The sequence below is a fragment of the Schistocerca nitens genome, chromosome 1 (assembly GCF_023898315.1).
Source record: "Schistocerca nitens isolate TAMUIC-IGC-003100 chromosome 1, iqSchNite1.1, whole genome shotgun sequence".
Lineage (NCBI taxonomy): Eukaryota > Metazoa > Arthropoda > Insecta > Orthoptera > Acrididae > Schistocerca > Schistocerca nitens.
This window is the reverse complement of record NC_064614.1, coordinates 851,133,717-851,150,173: the sequence shown is the minus strand read 5'-3', so window position 1 is coordinate 851,150,173 and position 16,457 is coordinate 851,133,717. Positions and strand designations below refer to the sequence as shown.

The 16,457-nt window shown below is 41.4% G+C and overlaps 1 protein-coding gene across 3 annotated transcripts in view; it reads left to right on the top strand.

Moving 5' to 3' along the window:
- LOC126263227 (tudor domain-containing protein 7A-like) overlaps positions 1–16,457 on the top strand; it is a 212,706-nt gene that overhangs the window by 146,414 nt on the left and 49,835 nt on the right. For all 3 annotated transcript variants that reach the window (XM_049960324.1, XM_049960313.1, XM_049960320.1), the window contains exon 15: positions 13,809–14,032. In XM_049960324.1, the coding sequence (XP_049816281.1) occupies positions 13,809–14,032 (224 nt within the window). The remainder of the gene's footprint in view (positions 1–13,808; positions 14,033–16,457) is intronic.

Below are 16,457 nucleotides of genomic sequence, written 5' to 3'. Positions count from 1 at the left end.
TTCCACGTGGAATGTTTCCCTCTGTTATATATATATATATGTTATGGAGTATTACCATATACTAATATATATATATATATATATTTGGGTGGGCGTCCCCTACCATGCTGAAGTAAGGAAGTAAGATGGCTGAGCAGAGGGAAGGTGCTTAATCGGTTTTTCTCCTTGAGGGACAAAATCATTACCATTTTGGAAATGAAAGGATGTCCAGAAAAATTACTTTGTGATCCTGAGTGGGTGGCAAATTTGGCTTTTTTTAATGACCTAACTGATCGTTTAAATACTTTGAACGTTTCACTTCAAGGTGAAAACCACACTGTTGTTGATTTAGTGCCGACAATTCAAGCATTTAAAAGAAAACTTACTTTGTGTGACAAACAGTTGCATGAGGAGAATTGTGGACACTTTCCTGCATTAGGCAGTGTTAAAAGAAGATGTGGATTTTTCAGATTATGTTCAGATAATTTGTGGATTACAAGAGGAGTTTGAAAGTAGATTGTGGAGATACGTGAGCTTCAACCAGCCTTAAATATATTTGTTCATCTGTTTTCCATTTGGGCAGAAGACATCTCACAAGCGTTTCAACTGGAGCTAATTGAACTGCAGTGAAATATCTGCTTGAAGGACTGCCTTCTTATGTGTAAAACTTTGTATGACTTTCACAGCTGTTGTTGACGAGAGAAGCATCCTCTTTTGCACACACGCGCAGCCAAAATTCTCTCAGTGTTTGGTTCCATGTGTATGTGTGAGTGCTTGCTCACCCTGTTAAAAGCTTGCTAAAACCAAGAACCGTTCACTACTATGCCGGTATTACACTGTATTTGGAAGAGAAGTGGGCGAAGAAAAGTAAACATATCTGGGTGAACCCATGGGTTTTATGACGAAACGATAAAAGCATTCAACAAAATTTGTTAAGTGAGCTTGTAGTGGAAGACATCAAGTCATACATAAATTACTTAAGAATGGATGAGCATATATTTCAGTATTTGCTCAGTGAGGTATTTGCTCATATCACAAAGCACAATACTCACTTAAGAACTGCTATTTCTGCAGAAGACAGGCTCATGGTAATACTCCAGTTTCTTGCTACAGGAGAGAGTTACTTTAGCTTACAGTACAGCACTCGAATACCACAGTGCACAGTCACTAAAATAATACCTGAAACATGTGAACCAATTTAACAAAGCACTAAAGGACCAATATCTGAAGATAAATAAATGTCCAATACACTTTATGTGCACTGAGAACTATTTTTATTGTAGATCAAATTAATAATTACATTTTGTGTCTCACAACTACAAAATTAATAGAAATGTATGAAGCTGATGGGGCACTTTACAATGTGAGGCATCCTGAGTACAAAAATAGGATGGTTGTGGCTGTGGAACTGTCACCTGCAGCAAATCCTACCTGTCCATCAAAAAATGATTTAAAACCTACATAGTGCCTGTTGTGAATACTTTACCAACCACATTTCCCATCTCCGGCAGTTCAGCTGCGATGTGGGTGGCAGAGGCACTATACCGATCTTCCCAGGCAGGCTGATACTGAATTTTTGCTCATTTCAGCTGCAGCCTTCCACATTTTGGTGGCCTCTCCAAGAACGTCTGTTATCATTTTTCTTCTCTTTGTGGGAGGCCGCTCATGATGCTGTGGCTGTGGCTCACTGCAGGTGCCATCAATCTCTTCTTGAGATGAGTACTGAGCCTGTACTTCATGCTATAAATATAGAAATGAAGGCCATTGGATACGTACTATCTTACACATACATACATTTTATTTACAGATACCCACAAGCAGAGCAAAGTGGGAGCAAATTGCAAATGATTTTGAGGAGAACTGAAACTGTTATAACACTATTGGAGTAACAGATGGAAAACATATTCGCATTAATTGCCCACAAGCTAGTGGATCTTGCTTTTTCAATTATAAATCCTATAACAGTACAGTTTTCTTTGCCATGGTAGATGCTACATACAAACTCTTGTATGTTGATTGTAGGAACTAATAGGCATGTTGGTAATGCTGGAGTGTTTTCAAAAAGCAAACTATGGGAGTGTCTCAATGACTGATCTGTTCCGAATGTTCCTGAAGGCAGAAAGCTTGGGAACACAAACATTACAACTCTGATGGTTGTACTGGCAGACGACGATTTTCCTCTGAGTTACTACATTATGAAGCCGTACCCATTAGTCAGTAAGGAAGAAAAGGTTTTCAATTGCAGACTGTCACAAGGAAGAAGATTAGTGGAAAGCAGCTTTGGCTTTCTTGTCAGTCATTTCAGGATTTTTCTAACTACCATTAATCTGCCTCCAGAAACAGTTACTACATTTACACTGGCTGCTTGCACACTGCATAATTTATTAACAGAGATAAGAAAACACATGTACACTTGTCAGGAAACAATGCCTGCAGTAGTAGCAAACTGCATTTATCTTGAGTTGCAAAGCACTGAGGACTACACCAAATGGGACCAATAGTTTGCCAAGCTGCTTCTGGACATCCACTACATGGGAGAGGAGTTAGGTAATGCTTTAAAACATTTTACAATGGTGCTGGAAAAGTGCCCTGGCAAGACAATCACATTTTGTAATGTAAAATGTAAACAAATATACCTACCTCAAAAATTTCTTCAAATGTGGGTGTTCCACGTTCACTGCCACTTTCTGTGCCCTCTAAATTGGAAACATTTTCATCTGCCTCTGTGGCCTGATCCAGGAATTTAAGCAGGTGGAACCAATGCACATGTGGACTGTAAACAGCCTGTGCACTGGCTTCACTTTTGCTTTCAAACATGTATAATAATAGTAATAAAAATAATGTAAACTACTTGTATGTTATGTAAACATTACTGTGTGTTTCAAGTATCTGCAGTGAACAAAATTATGTAAATCATTTGTGTGTCATGTAAACATTACTTGCATAAATAAAATGAAATAAGTATGTCGATACATACTTTCGCTTTCCTGTGAGAGTAGCTGGAGCGGAGGCCATTAATTTTCCTTTTTATGTCGTCACCTGTGCACCTGGGCCTTATCTTACGGCTAATGACCTCCGCATTTTTGTAGCTCTCCAGCCTTCTTAATCTACTTCTTTACTCAGGGTGCCTCCCGTTGTAAAGCGCCTCATCAACTTCATACATTTCTGTTAATTTTGTAGTTGATGGCACACACCATTTAAACTTAGCGGCCATGTTTATAAACACACTACTCGTGGCAGAATGCTGCAGTGATGCTAGCGCTCCAAGCGGTAATATTACATGTTGCAGTGAACAGAAGACAAGGACTTTTATGATCAAATCTATTGTGAGGCCCTACATTTGATCATATTTATTTTAAAACAGGCGAGATTTGACAAAGTTCTCTATTATACCATCAAATTTCTTTGACATAAATATTTGACATTTCAACTTTGACAAACAAATATGATAGTATAATACTGGCCTTAGTGATAAAAATTCGACTAATTCTTTGAGGTTAGCAGTCTCCCGGAATACTGTACAAAACCTAGACAAAATCATTTCCTCGAAAAAGGAAAAATGTGTAAAATGTTAATTGTCTTCTTTAACAATGTTCACTGTAAAGATTAAAGGTCTTTGTAGCCTTAGTACTACTTTTTTTTTCAAACTTGGTCAATTAGAATTATTGCGTACAAAACAGCAAACTAAGGATCTGATGTTTAAATTCTAAAAAGGGATACAAAAGGCTGTAGCATGAAGTACAGCAAAAAATATTACTTGTAACTACTAACAGTAAGAATTAGACTTCTCATCCCATACATAAAAGTATTTCTAAAATAGAATATTTGTGACACTAGTTCAGTTCAGAAATTGATATATCTTTCAGAAGACGCCTATTGTACACATGATGAGTGTGCATGTGCAGTACTAATAGAATCAAACTGTGCGTCAGAAAACTGCTAAGTTGTTCTTAGATTCTTGTTTTGGATATTGTTTTCTAAAGCTTTGAGTAGAAATTATGCCACACTAACACTAATTGTTACCTAAACAGTAAATGGTTTGCTTGTTTTACTGCTCATCGACCACTTTTACAGAGCTACACTCCTCTGTTATTTTGTTTATGTTGGATCTGACCACGGGACAATCTAGCGCAGAGCAGTGCTGTGTGGTCTCACTCGCTTCGCAGCTATCTCTCTCACTCCTATGCCGACACTAGCGATACATGGTCGCATACGGAGCACTGAACTACACTGCCTTGCACCTGCAGTGTGCGGCCGGGCCAGCAGGCACAATTTTTGGATGAGCCTGTTGTAGAGGGTGACCAAGGCTTGAGTACAGCAAGAACATTCAAAAGGATATAGATTGCGGTAGTTGTGAAGAGGATTACATTGGATAAACTACTGTGGAGAGCTGCGTCAAACTAGTCTTGGGACTGAAGATGATAACAGCAACATGTTAATGACCTTTCATAAGTTACATTGCTAGATGCTTGTTTTGTTTTGTTTACAGGTGATACAAAGATTCTGATAAATAGCAAATAAAGTGCAGTTTTGGAAAGGGTTCCTGATAAAATTTAGACATGAATAAATTGTTTCATAGCCAATACTACATCATTAAACTTTGAAAAGGCACTCTATATCTAGTATAGGACCTGTATGAAATTTCCACTCAGTGAGTACATAAAGGAAATATAAGAAGTTGACAGAATTAAATTCTTGGGAATCGCTGCTTGGTTGTAAAATTAGTTTGGTGCCGTGGGGGAGGGGGAGGGAGGGGAGGGAAGGGGAGGGAAGGGGTGGGGAGGGGAGGAGAGGGGAGGGGTCTTACAACTGCTAATCCAGTCAAATGGTCCTCAATAAGACCAAATAGTGGAAAGTGTTGTAGAAAATTTTTATCAAGTTTGCAGTTTTTTTGAGATTACCGAATCCGAATTTTCCAAGTCCCTCCAAAACGTCGGCCCAGTAAGTGGTTAAAAATGGAAAAAGACACTGAAAATGGTACTTTCTGGGATTTTTGCTTATAATTTGCAAAAACAGCACAGTTTTCGCCAAAGTTGACTGTTTATGAAAATAAAGAAGATGTAATTTACCACAAACTATGCCCCCCACGATTCTTCTTGTTAGACTGTTGGTATGCCATGTAGCGCGTGTTGAAGTTAGCGGGATTTCATAGTTGAGGAGATGGGCCATCTCAGGAACTACCCCAGTTTTCTTAATGTATTTAGTTGCATATTCATTGGAGAATGCCATCCTCCAATAGTGTAAGGATGTTACTGGAATGGCTGCTAGTTAATACTTACTGTGATAAGGGGTAAGATGCTTTTGAGATGTGGATGACCTCCCTCCTTCTGACAGCAGGAGAACCGGACCTATGTGATCGTCTCCTCTGGTGGCAGGTGTTCGAATGTTTGCCCTTGGGTGGTTGCTTAGTAAGTACACTACTGGCCATTAAAATTGCTGCACCAAGAAGAAATGCAGATGATAAACGGGTATTCATTGGACAAATATATTATACTAGAACTGACATGTGATTACATTTTCACGCAATTTGGGTGCATAGACCCTGAGAAATCAGTACTCAGAACAACCACCTCTGGCCATAATAACGGCCTTGATATGCCTGGACATTGAGTCAAACAGAGCTTGGATAACATTCACAGTTACAGTTGTCCATGCAGCTTCAACACGATACCACAGTTCATCAAGAGTAGTGATTGGTGTATTGTGACGAGCCAGTTGCTCAGCTACCATTGACCAGACGTTTTCAATTGGTGAGAGATCTGGAGAATGTGCTGGCCAGGGCAGCAGTCGAACATTTTCTGTATCCAGAAAGGCCCATACAGGACCCGCAACATGTGGTCGTGCATTATCCTGCTGAAAGGTAGGGTTTCACAGGCATCGAATGAAGGGTAGAGCCATGGGTCGTAACACATCTGAAATGTAACGTCCACTGTTCAAAGTGCCGTCAATGCGAACAAGAGGTGACCGGGACATGTAACCAATGGCACCCCATACCATCATGCCGGGTGGTATACCAGTGTGGCGATGACGAATACACGCTTCCAATGTGCGTTCACCGCGATGTCGCCAAACACAGATGCGACCATCATGATGCATTAAACAGAACCTGGATTCATCCGAAAAGATGACGTTTTGCAATTCGTGCACCCAGGTTCGTTGTTGAGTACACCATCGCTGGCGCTCCCGTCTGTGATGCAGCATCAAGGGTAACCGCAGCCGTGGTCTCCAAGCTGATAGTCCAAGCTGCTGCATACGTCGATGAACTGTTCGTGCAGATGGTTGTTGTTTTGCAAACGTCCACATCTGTTGACTCAGGGGTCGAGACGTGGCTGCACAATCCGTTACAGCCATGCGGATAAGATGCCTGTCGTCTCGACTGCTAGTGATACGAGGCCGTTGAGATCCAGCACGGCATTCTGTATTACCCTCCTGAACCCACTGATTCCATATTCTGCTAACAGTCATTGGCTCTCGATCAACGCGAGCAGCAATGTCGCGATACGATAAACCGCAATTGGAACAGGCTACAATCCAAGTCAGAAACGTGATGGCACGCATTTCTGCTCCTTACACGAGGCATCACAACAACATTTCACCAGGCAAAGTTGGTCAACTGCTGTTTGTGTATGAGAAATCGGTTGGAAACTTACCTCATGTCAGCATGTTGTAGGTGTCGCTACCGGCGCCAGCCTTGTGTGAATGCTCTGAAAAGCTAATCATTTGCGTATCACAGCATCTTCTTCCTGTTGGTTAAATTTCGTGTCTGTAGCATGTCATCTTCGTGGTGTAGCAATTTTAATGGCCAATAGTGTATTTGTGGTTGGTAAATTCAGTTTAACTGTATAAAGTTATTGCACATAATGAGCTTAAGTGAGAAATTGTTCTATGTGATGTTTTACTGGATGATGGGAGAAAAGTGTCATCACTAAGGCCCAAAATGGGCTTAAAGAACATTGTTGAAGTAAGTAACAAGAGGAAGGATGGGAGAGCTTCCCTTTTAAAACACAAAATTGTGGTTAAGGTTTGTGAACCACATCAAACAATACACGAACGAAAAATTAATTGCTGTGGTAGCTAAGAAGGGTGTGTCTGGTTGCAGTAAAAAAGAAACTAGATCTGCTCAGCTGGATTCAGATTTCAATACCAACTATTTTTTTGTGTGGGCAGCTATTATGCTAGAATTTTTGACTTAACAAAATAAGTTCCCAGCCAATTGCTGGAACCTAGTGTATTGTGTGTGTAAGGTGGGGCTAGGAGAGACTGTTCTGAACTTGATTAGAGACAAAACAATGACTGAGGATGCTTGATAATACCTCAGATTGGACCAGTTACTAACTCTGTTACGTCAGGTACCCAGTACCACATCAGATACATCCAGGTCCTGCACAGCAAACCAAACAGGTAGGAGAAAAAAAGGGAGGGCCATGTGCCACTGAAATTGATTGCACAATGCAGCAAATTTTCAGCAGTCTCAGTGAAAATAATGTTGAGTGTCAATTTTTCCTGCAGCAGTTGATAGACCAAATCCAAAGTGACTACCATTTTGATTTCAGGGCTGTGTAAGCTCAACAGTTGAAGTTGGAAGTAATGTAGTGATTACCTCATCTGGGAAGAGATCAACTGTTGTTTGTTTCAGAAACATGGGGTCCAAAATTCTTATCTCCTGTTACCACTGCAAGTTGTCCTGACTGCATTCATCTGTAAGAAGTATGGCTCTTAGAAACTAGTTGTACCATTCACTTTAGGGCAGTGCCTCCTACACAGAGGCAGTATGTTTTTAGGTGTCAGCAGTGATGGCAAAGGGATTGGAATTTGACTGATCCATGTCATTTCAATTAGTCTTAGACAGTGCTGACATCACCCAAACTCTTGATGGAAACAACAGTTTGCGTGCAATGGGGGGAATCCAATGTACCACACCACACGAAGCTAACCCATATTTCACACTGTTGTTCCTATAATTTTGCTTTGTGAGAGCCCATGACATCATTACTGTAATGAACACTGTACATTGGTTTCAACTCTAATTATTTACCCATTATCAGGTTGTTGTTGTTGTTGTTGTTGTGGTCTTCAGTCCTGAGACTGGTTTGATGCAGCTCTCCATGCTACTCTATCCTGTGCAAGCTTCTTCATCTCCCAGTACCTACTGCTACCTACATCCTTCTGAATCTGCTTGGTGTATTCATCTCTTGGTCTCCCTCTACGATTTTTATCCTCCACGCTGCCCTCCAATACTAAATTGGTGATCCCTTGATGCCTCAGAACATGTCCTACCAATCGATCCCTTCTTCTAGTCAAGTTGTGCCACAAACTCCTCTTCTCCCCAATCCTATTCAATACCTCCTCATTAGTTACATGATCTACCCATCTCATCTTCAACATTCTTCTGTAGCACCACATTTCAAAAGCTTCTATTCTCTTCTTGTCTAAACTATTTATTGTCCATGTTTCACTTCCATACATGGCTACACTCCATACAAACACTTTCAGAAACGACTTCCTGACACTTAAATCTATAATCGATGTTAACAAATTTCTCTTCTTCAGAAATGCTTTCCTTGCCATTGCCAGTCTACATTTTATATCCTCTCTACTTTGACCATCATCAGTTATTTTGATCCCCAAATAGCAAAACTCCTTTACTACTTCAAGTGTCTCATTTCCTAATCTAATTCCCTCAGCATCACCCGACTTAATTCGACTATATTCCATTATCCTCGTTTTGCTTTTGTTGATGTTCATCTTATATCCTCCTTTCAAGACACTGTCCATTCCGTTCAACTGCTCTGCAAAGTCCTTTGCTGTCTCTGACAGAATTACAATGTCATCGGCGAACCTACTCCAAATTTTTCTTTTGTTTCCTTCACTGCTTGCTCAATATACAGATTGAATAACATCGGGGAGAGGCTACAGCCCTGTCTCACTCCCTTCCCAACCACTGCTTCCCTTTCATGCCCCTCAACTCTTATAACTGCCATCTGGTTTCTATATGAATTGTAAATAGCCTTTTGTTTCCTGTATTTTACCCCTGCCACCTTTAGAATTTGAAAGAGAGTATTCCAGTCAACATTGTCAAAAGCTTTCTCTAAGTCTACAAACGCTAGAAACGTAGGTTTGCCTTTCGATCTTCCCCGAGGTCGGCTTCTACTAGTTTTTCCATTCGTCTGTAAAGAATTCGCGTTAGTATTTTGCAGCCATGACTTATTAAACTGATAGTTCGGTAATTTTCACATCTGTCAACACCTACTTTCTTTGGGATTGGAATTATTGTATTCTTCTTAAAGTCTGAGGGTATTTCGCCTGTCTCAGACATCTTGCTCACCAGATGGAAGAGTTTTGTCAGGACTGGCTCTCCCAAGGCCGTCAGTAGTTCTAATGGAATGTTATCTACTCCCGGGGCCTTCTTCTAATGGAATGTTATCTACTCCCGGGGCCTTGTTTCGACTCGGGTCTTTCAGTGCTCTGTCAAATTCTTCACGCAGTATCATATCTCTCATTTCATCTTCATCTACATCCTCTTCCATTTCCATAATATTGTCCTCAAGTACATCGCCCTTGTATAGACCCTCTATATACTCCTTCCACCTTTCTGCTTTCCCTTCTTTGCTTAGAACTGGGTTTCCATCTGAGCTCTTGATATTCATAAAGTGGTTCTCTTTTCTCCAAAGGTCGCTTTAATTTTCCTGTAGGCAGTATCTATCTTTCCCCTAGTGAGATGAGCCTCTACATCCGTACATTTGTCCTCTAGCCATCCCTGCTTAGCCATTTTGCACTTCCTGTCGATCTCATTTTTGAGACGTTTGCATTCCTTTTTGCCTGCTTCATATACTGCATTTTTATATTTTCTCCTTTCATCAATTAAATTCCATATTTCTTCTGTTACCCAAGGATTTCTACTAGCCCTCGTCTTTTTACCTACTTGATCCTCTGCTGCCTTCACTACTTCATCCCTCAAAGCTACCCATTCTTCTTCTACTGTATTTCTTTCCCCCATTCCTGTCAATTGTTCCCTTATGCTCTCCCTGAAACTCTGTACAACCTCTGGTTCTTTCAATTTATCCAGCTCCCATCTCCTTAAATTCCCACCTTTTTGCAGTTTCTTCAGTTTTAATCTACAGTTCATAACCAATAGATTGTGGTCAGAGTCCCCATCTGCCCCTGGAAATGTCTTACAAATTAAAACCTGGTTTCTAAATTTCTGTCTTACCATTATACACTCCTGGAAATTGAAATAAGAACACCGTGAATTCATTGTCCCAGGAAGGGGAAACTTTATTGACACATTCCTGGGGTCAGATACATTACATGATCACACTGACAGAACCACAGGCACATAGACACAGGCAACAGAGCATGCACAATGTCGGCACTAGTACAGTGTATATCCACCTTTCGCAGCAATGCAGGCTGCTATTCTCCCATGGAGACGATCGTAGAGATTCTGGATGTAGTCCTGTGGAACTGCTTGCCATGCCATTTCCACCTGGCGCCTCAGTTGGACCAGCGTTCGTGCCGGATGTGCAGACCGCGTGAGACGACGCTTCATCCAGTCCCAAACATGCTCAATGGGGGACAGATCCGGGGATCTTGCTGGCCAGGGTAGTTGACTTACACCTTCTAGAGCACGTTGGGTGGCACGGGATACATGCGGACGTGCATTGTCCTATTGGAACAGCAAGTTCCCTTGCCGGTCTAGGAATGGTAGAACAATGGGTTCGATGACGGTTTGGATGTACCGTGCACTATTCAGTGTCCCCTCGACGATCACCAGTGGTGTACGGCCAGTGTAGGAGATCGCTCCCCACACCATGATGCCGGGTGTTGGCCCTGTGTGCCTCGGTCGTATGCAGTCCTGATTGTGGCGCTCACCTGCACGGCGCCAAACACGCATACGACCATCATTGGCACCAAGGCAGAAGCGACTCTCATCGCTGAAGACGACACGTCTCCATTCGTCCCTCCATTCACGCCTGTCACGACACCACTGGAGGCGGGCTGCACGATGTTGGGGCGTGAGCGGAAGACGGCCTAACGGTGTGCGGGACCGTAGCCCAGCTTCATGGAAACGGTTGCGAATGGTCCTCGCCAATACCCCAGGAGCAACAGTGTCCCTAATTTGCTGGGAAGTGGCGGTGCGGTCCCCTACGGCACTGCGTAGGATCCTACGGTCTTGGTGTGCATCCGTGCGTCGCTGCGGTCCGGTCCCAGGTCGACGGGCACGTGCACCTTCCGCCGACCACTGGCGACAACATCGATGTACTGTGGAGACCTCACGCCCCACGTGTTGAGCAATTCGGCGGTACGTCCACCCGGCCTCCCGCATGCCCACTATACGCCCTCGCTCAAAGTCCGTCAACTGCACATACGGTTCACGTCCACGCTGTCGCGGCATGCTACCAGTGTTAAAGACTGTGATGGAGCTCCGTATGCCACGGCAAACTGGCTGACACTGACGGCGGCGGTGCACAAATGCTGCGCAGCTAGCGCCATTCGACGGCCAACACCATGGTTCCTGGTGTGTCCGCTGTGCTGTGCGTGTGATCATTGCTTGTACAGCCCTCTTGCAGTGTCCGGAGCAAGTATGGTGGGTCTGACACACCGGTGTCAATGTGTTCTTTTTTCCATTTCCAGGAGTGTATAATCTATCTGAAACCTTTTAGTATCTCCAGGGTTCTTCCATGTATACAACCTTCTTTTATGGTTCTTGAACCAAGTGTTAGCTATTATTAAGTTGTGCTCTGTGCAAAATTCTACCAGGCGGCTTCCTCTTTCATTTCTTACCCCTAATCCATATTCACCTACTACGTTTCCTTCTCTCCCTTTTCCTACTACTGAATTCCAGTCACCCATGACTATTAAATTTTAGTGTCCCGCCACTATCTGAATATCTTCTTTTATTTCATCATACATTTCTACAATTTCTTCGTCATCTGCAGAGCTAGTTGGCATATAACCGTGGACTACTGTAGTAGGCGTGGGCTTCGTGTCGATCTTGGCCACAATAATGCGTTCACTATGCTGTTTGTAGTAGCTTACCCACACTCCTATTTTTTTATTCATTATAAAACATACTACTGCGTTACCCCTATTTGACTTTGTATTTATAACCCTGTATTCGCCTGACCAAAACTCTTGTTCCTCCTGCCATGGAACGTCACTAATTCCCACTATATCTAACTTTAACCTATCCATTTCCCTTTTTAAATTTTCTAACCTACCTGCCGAATTAAGGAATCTGACATTCCACGCTCCGATCCGTAGAACGCCAGTTTTCTTTCTCCTGATAACGACGTCCTCCTGAGTAGTCCCCGCCTGGAGATTCGAATCGGGGACTATTTTACCCAAGAGGACGCCATCATCATTAACCATACAGTAAAGCTGCATGCCCTCGGGAAAAATTACGGCTGTAGTTTCCCCTTGCTTTCAACCATTCGCAGTACCAGCACAGCAAGGCCGTTTTGGTTAGTGTTACAAGGCCAGATCAGTCAATCATCCAGACTGTTGCCCCTGCAACTACTGAAAAGGCTGCTGTCCCTCTTCAGAAACCACACGTTTGTCTGGCCTCTCAACAGATACCCCTCCGTTGAGGTTGTACCTGCGGTACGGCTATCTGTATCGCTGAGGCACGCAAGCCTCCCCACCAACGGCAAGGTCCATGGTTCATGGGGGGGATTATCAGGTATGAACTGAAATTAGTTATCTATTACCTTACTTAGCTGTAATGTACCTGTATATATTCTAATTTTGCTGGCGAATCAAGTGAAGATGAGGGCAGTGATACATGAAACACAGAGAGGATGAAAGTTCTTTGCAATTTCTTTAAAATTATTACGGTATATTAATAATATACAATGATGATAATTGTTATTATTGTTACCGAATCCAAAATAGAGCACAATTATGTCATTTACTTGATTTATTGTAACAGATTTTGATTGTAAGTGTGATGAAAAATTTCATTTTTTTGTTTGAACGAACATCTTAGCATACTTAGAGATGAGGAGTTGGGTTTTGGTGCTGGCCCCTAAAATTGCGCTAACTTCAACATGCACTACGTCATACAGTTGGTCTGAAGAAAAAAGTAATCAGAATCTAATTTTGTGAGAAATTTTATCCTCTTTATTTTCATAAACAGTCGTCTTTGTCGAAAACGCTGTTGCTTCCAAGTTATAAAACCCCAAAAAAATCCCATTTTCTTGCTTTTTTCCATTTTTGACCCACTTCCAGTACAAAATTTTGGCTGAACTTCGAAAATTTGAATTCAGCACCCTTGAAAACATTTAGAAACTTTTTCAAAAATTTCTACCAAACTTTCCACTACAAATTACCATTTGACTGGACTGTGCTGAAACACTTAAACAATTCATTGTTAACACCACAGATGTTGTCTGAAATAAAAGCAAATGATAAAATATGTCCACTTTCCTTAGATTTGTTCTTTAATTTGGAGCTTCCTTGGATTAAAAATAGTATTGTAAGTGCTCAGTTTTTCTGATAATCAGTCAGAGCCCAGTTTCCTTCAGACAGTCATACCATAACTGGCTTTATCACAGTAATTCCTGGCTTATGGAAGCAGCAGTCATGGCATCATCAGCGCATTGCAAGGTCCAAAGTATGTCCTGCTGTTGGGCTTTGAGATTAGTTGGTTTTTGTGAAAGTTTATCCATGAAGTGTAGTAGGATACTACAAAATATTCAAAGTAATATTTATGTAATCACAATTGTAATCTATTTCTATGCAAATAGTGTAACTATTCTCATTGGCTTTATGTAGCTCTGATTAGTGTAATATGCTTCTATAAAGCTAACAGAATTTTCTTCCCATAGGCAATTAAGGTGAACATGCACAATTTACCATCATCAGTATTCAATGAAAAAGTTGCAAATCGACTTCTGGAGCTTGTTCCTCAGACAGATACTGTGCTCATGAAAGTTATAACACCAGGCACTGACACAGAAGCACCTACAGTGGAGCTCTTCAAACGGTTCACAGATGAAAAACTATTAGTGTCCATCAACAACACACTAGCATTGGATCCAGACTTAATAAGGTTAGTGGTAATACTTATCTGTAACTAGATTAAGTTTGTGTGCAATTCTGACACAGTACGCACATTAGTCCTAACTACTCTTTGTTTGTATTGTTCCCACAATTCTACACTCCGCTAAATTAGCCACTGTAAGATTCATTCATAAAAAATGTTGTTTGAAATGTAGGAACAGGGTTTCTGTGTCATTGGCAACTTAGTGTCAACTGGGTGTATTGCCACATCATACTTCGGACTTGGCAACCTTTATATGATCTTCCTCAAGGCACAGACTGTTAAATTTTGTGCTGATGGTGAACTCCAGTAACTGCATATCTACAAGTGTCCTAAGAATTAGTGACTGGCCGTCTGGGGTCATGTATTCCTGCTGGTAGTCATGGGTGCACAATGACTGTTCTATCTATACCCATTGTTTGGATGGTTGTGCCAAGGACTAGTGAGGCAACTGCTCAGTGACCACATTTGACGCAATAGATCAAGGTCACTATCAACCAGGGCAACTGGATGCTGTAGCTGACTTGTGTTAAGTTTGTTGGGTTACTTCAAAATTTCAGTTACACTTCTAATTTTGCTTTGATGCATGCTCACCTTCCTTGCAAGGATTCACATGTCTTGAAATTTTATGTCACAACTGCTGTTGGTGAACACTATCAATTATTAAGTGTGCAGTCACAGTTTCACATAGTATTTGTACTCCCCTGTAAAGTGAAAATGAGCATCCCAGTTCAACAATGTAGGAGCATTACCCTCAGAATATAGGGTGTATCATAAACAATTGTCCGATTTGGCATGTACATATTTCTGAAACTAATAAACATATACAGCGAATTTTCTTTTTTGATGAATGGGAAATTAAAAAAGGGTTTTTTATACCTTTTCATAGGTGTTCAATATGCACCCCACGCCCCCCCCCCCCCCCCAGAGATGCGTGGCATATGCTCATGCGGTATTCAAATTTTTCCCACATTGCAGCAAGCATGCCTTGAGTTACAGCTTCTGTGCTACTGTTATGCGATGTCTCAGTCCATTCATTATGGTTGGTAACAGAGATGCATAAAGTATTTTATAAACCGCCGTAAGAAATAATCACATACAGTCAGGTCCAGTGACCTTGGAGGCCAGTAATGTGAGGTTGAATCATTTGGTCCAGTGTGACTGATCCAGTTTTCAGTATTCCTTTGATTTAAAAATACACGCTCCTCCAGATGCCAGTGTGGCGGTGCCCCATCCTGTTGGTAAATGAAGTTGTTTGAATCAGTCTCCCACTGCGGAAAAAGAAAGTTCTCAAACATATTGAGATACATGCTTCCTGTAACAGTGTTCTCGGCAAAGAAAAATGAGCCATACACCTTTTCCTGTGGAACTGCACAAAACACATTAAATTTTGGAGAGTCCCTCTCATGTTGTACAACTTCATGTGGTTTTTCCTTACCCTATATTCTCATATTATGATGGTTCACCTTCCCATTTAAGTGGAATGTTGTCTTCTCACTAAACAATAAGGATGGAAGAAAACTAATCCTCCATCTTGCCAAGAACGAAATTACGGAACTCCACATTTTGTTGTTTGTCACTTTCATGAAGAGCTTGCTGTAGCTAAATTTTTTATGGTTTTATGTGTAAACATTTATGCAACACACATCGGAGGCATGTTGAGCTGTAGAGTTGCACAGCAAATGGATTTCTGCGGACTCCTTGTGAAACTATGGCAGAAGCATTTGACGTTTGTGTCAGACACTCGGGGATTCCTGGCAATGTGCCTTTACAGAAACAACCTGTTCCTTGGAATTGTTCATGCCTTCTTGTAATGCTCAGTGCTGTAGGAGGATCCACATTATACCTAGTATGAAAGTCATGCTGAACAGTTATTACTGGTCTGCACTACCCAAAACATAGAACACAAAATGCTTTCTATTGTCCCGACACCATTACTAGAACTGTATTGGGTGCAAAATGTTGCTACCTAGCGGGAACCATGTAAAACTTGAGAGTTTGCTCTTTCCAACAACACATTGTTCACACAGTCATCTCAAATAACATAATAGTTATGATTTTTTTTTTTAATTTTTATTTTGGATGATTCTTTTTGGTACACCCTGTATATCAAACCATGCTTTAAATGTGAGAGGTTTCATGAAATCTTTGGAGAAGTACAATATATTCTGGTTGCTGTGGTCACTGAGAACAAGTGGGTTCCACAGCAAAGCACTACAGCTGCTAGTTCATTGATGCACTCAGCATAATGGTAAGGGTAACAAAGGAAGCTAAATTTGCTGTATTTCATTGTCTCTCTCTTAGTAACCATTTTTACTGTTCTGTGTCAGAGCTCTTAATGCAAAAGTACTGAGTAGCTCCCTGTTTTTGTTTGATGTTGCCATCACTACTAATTTAGTTCCATTGGGCAATCATTCTGTGCAGGACAAAGGAA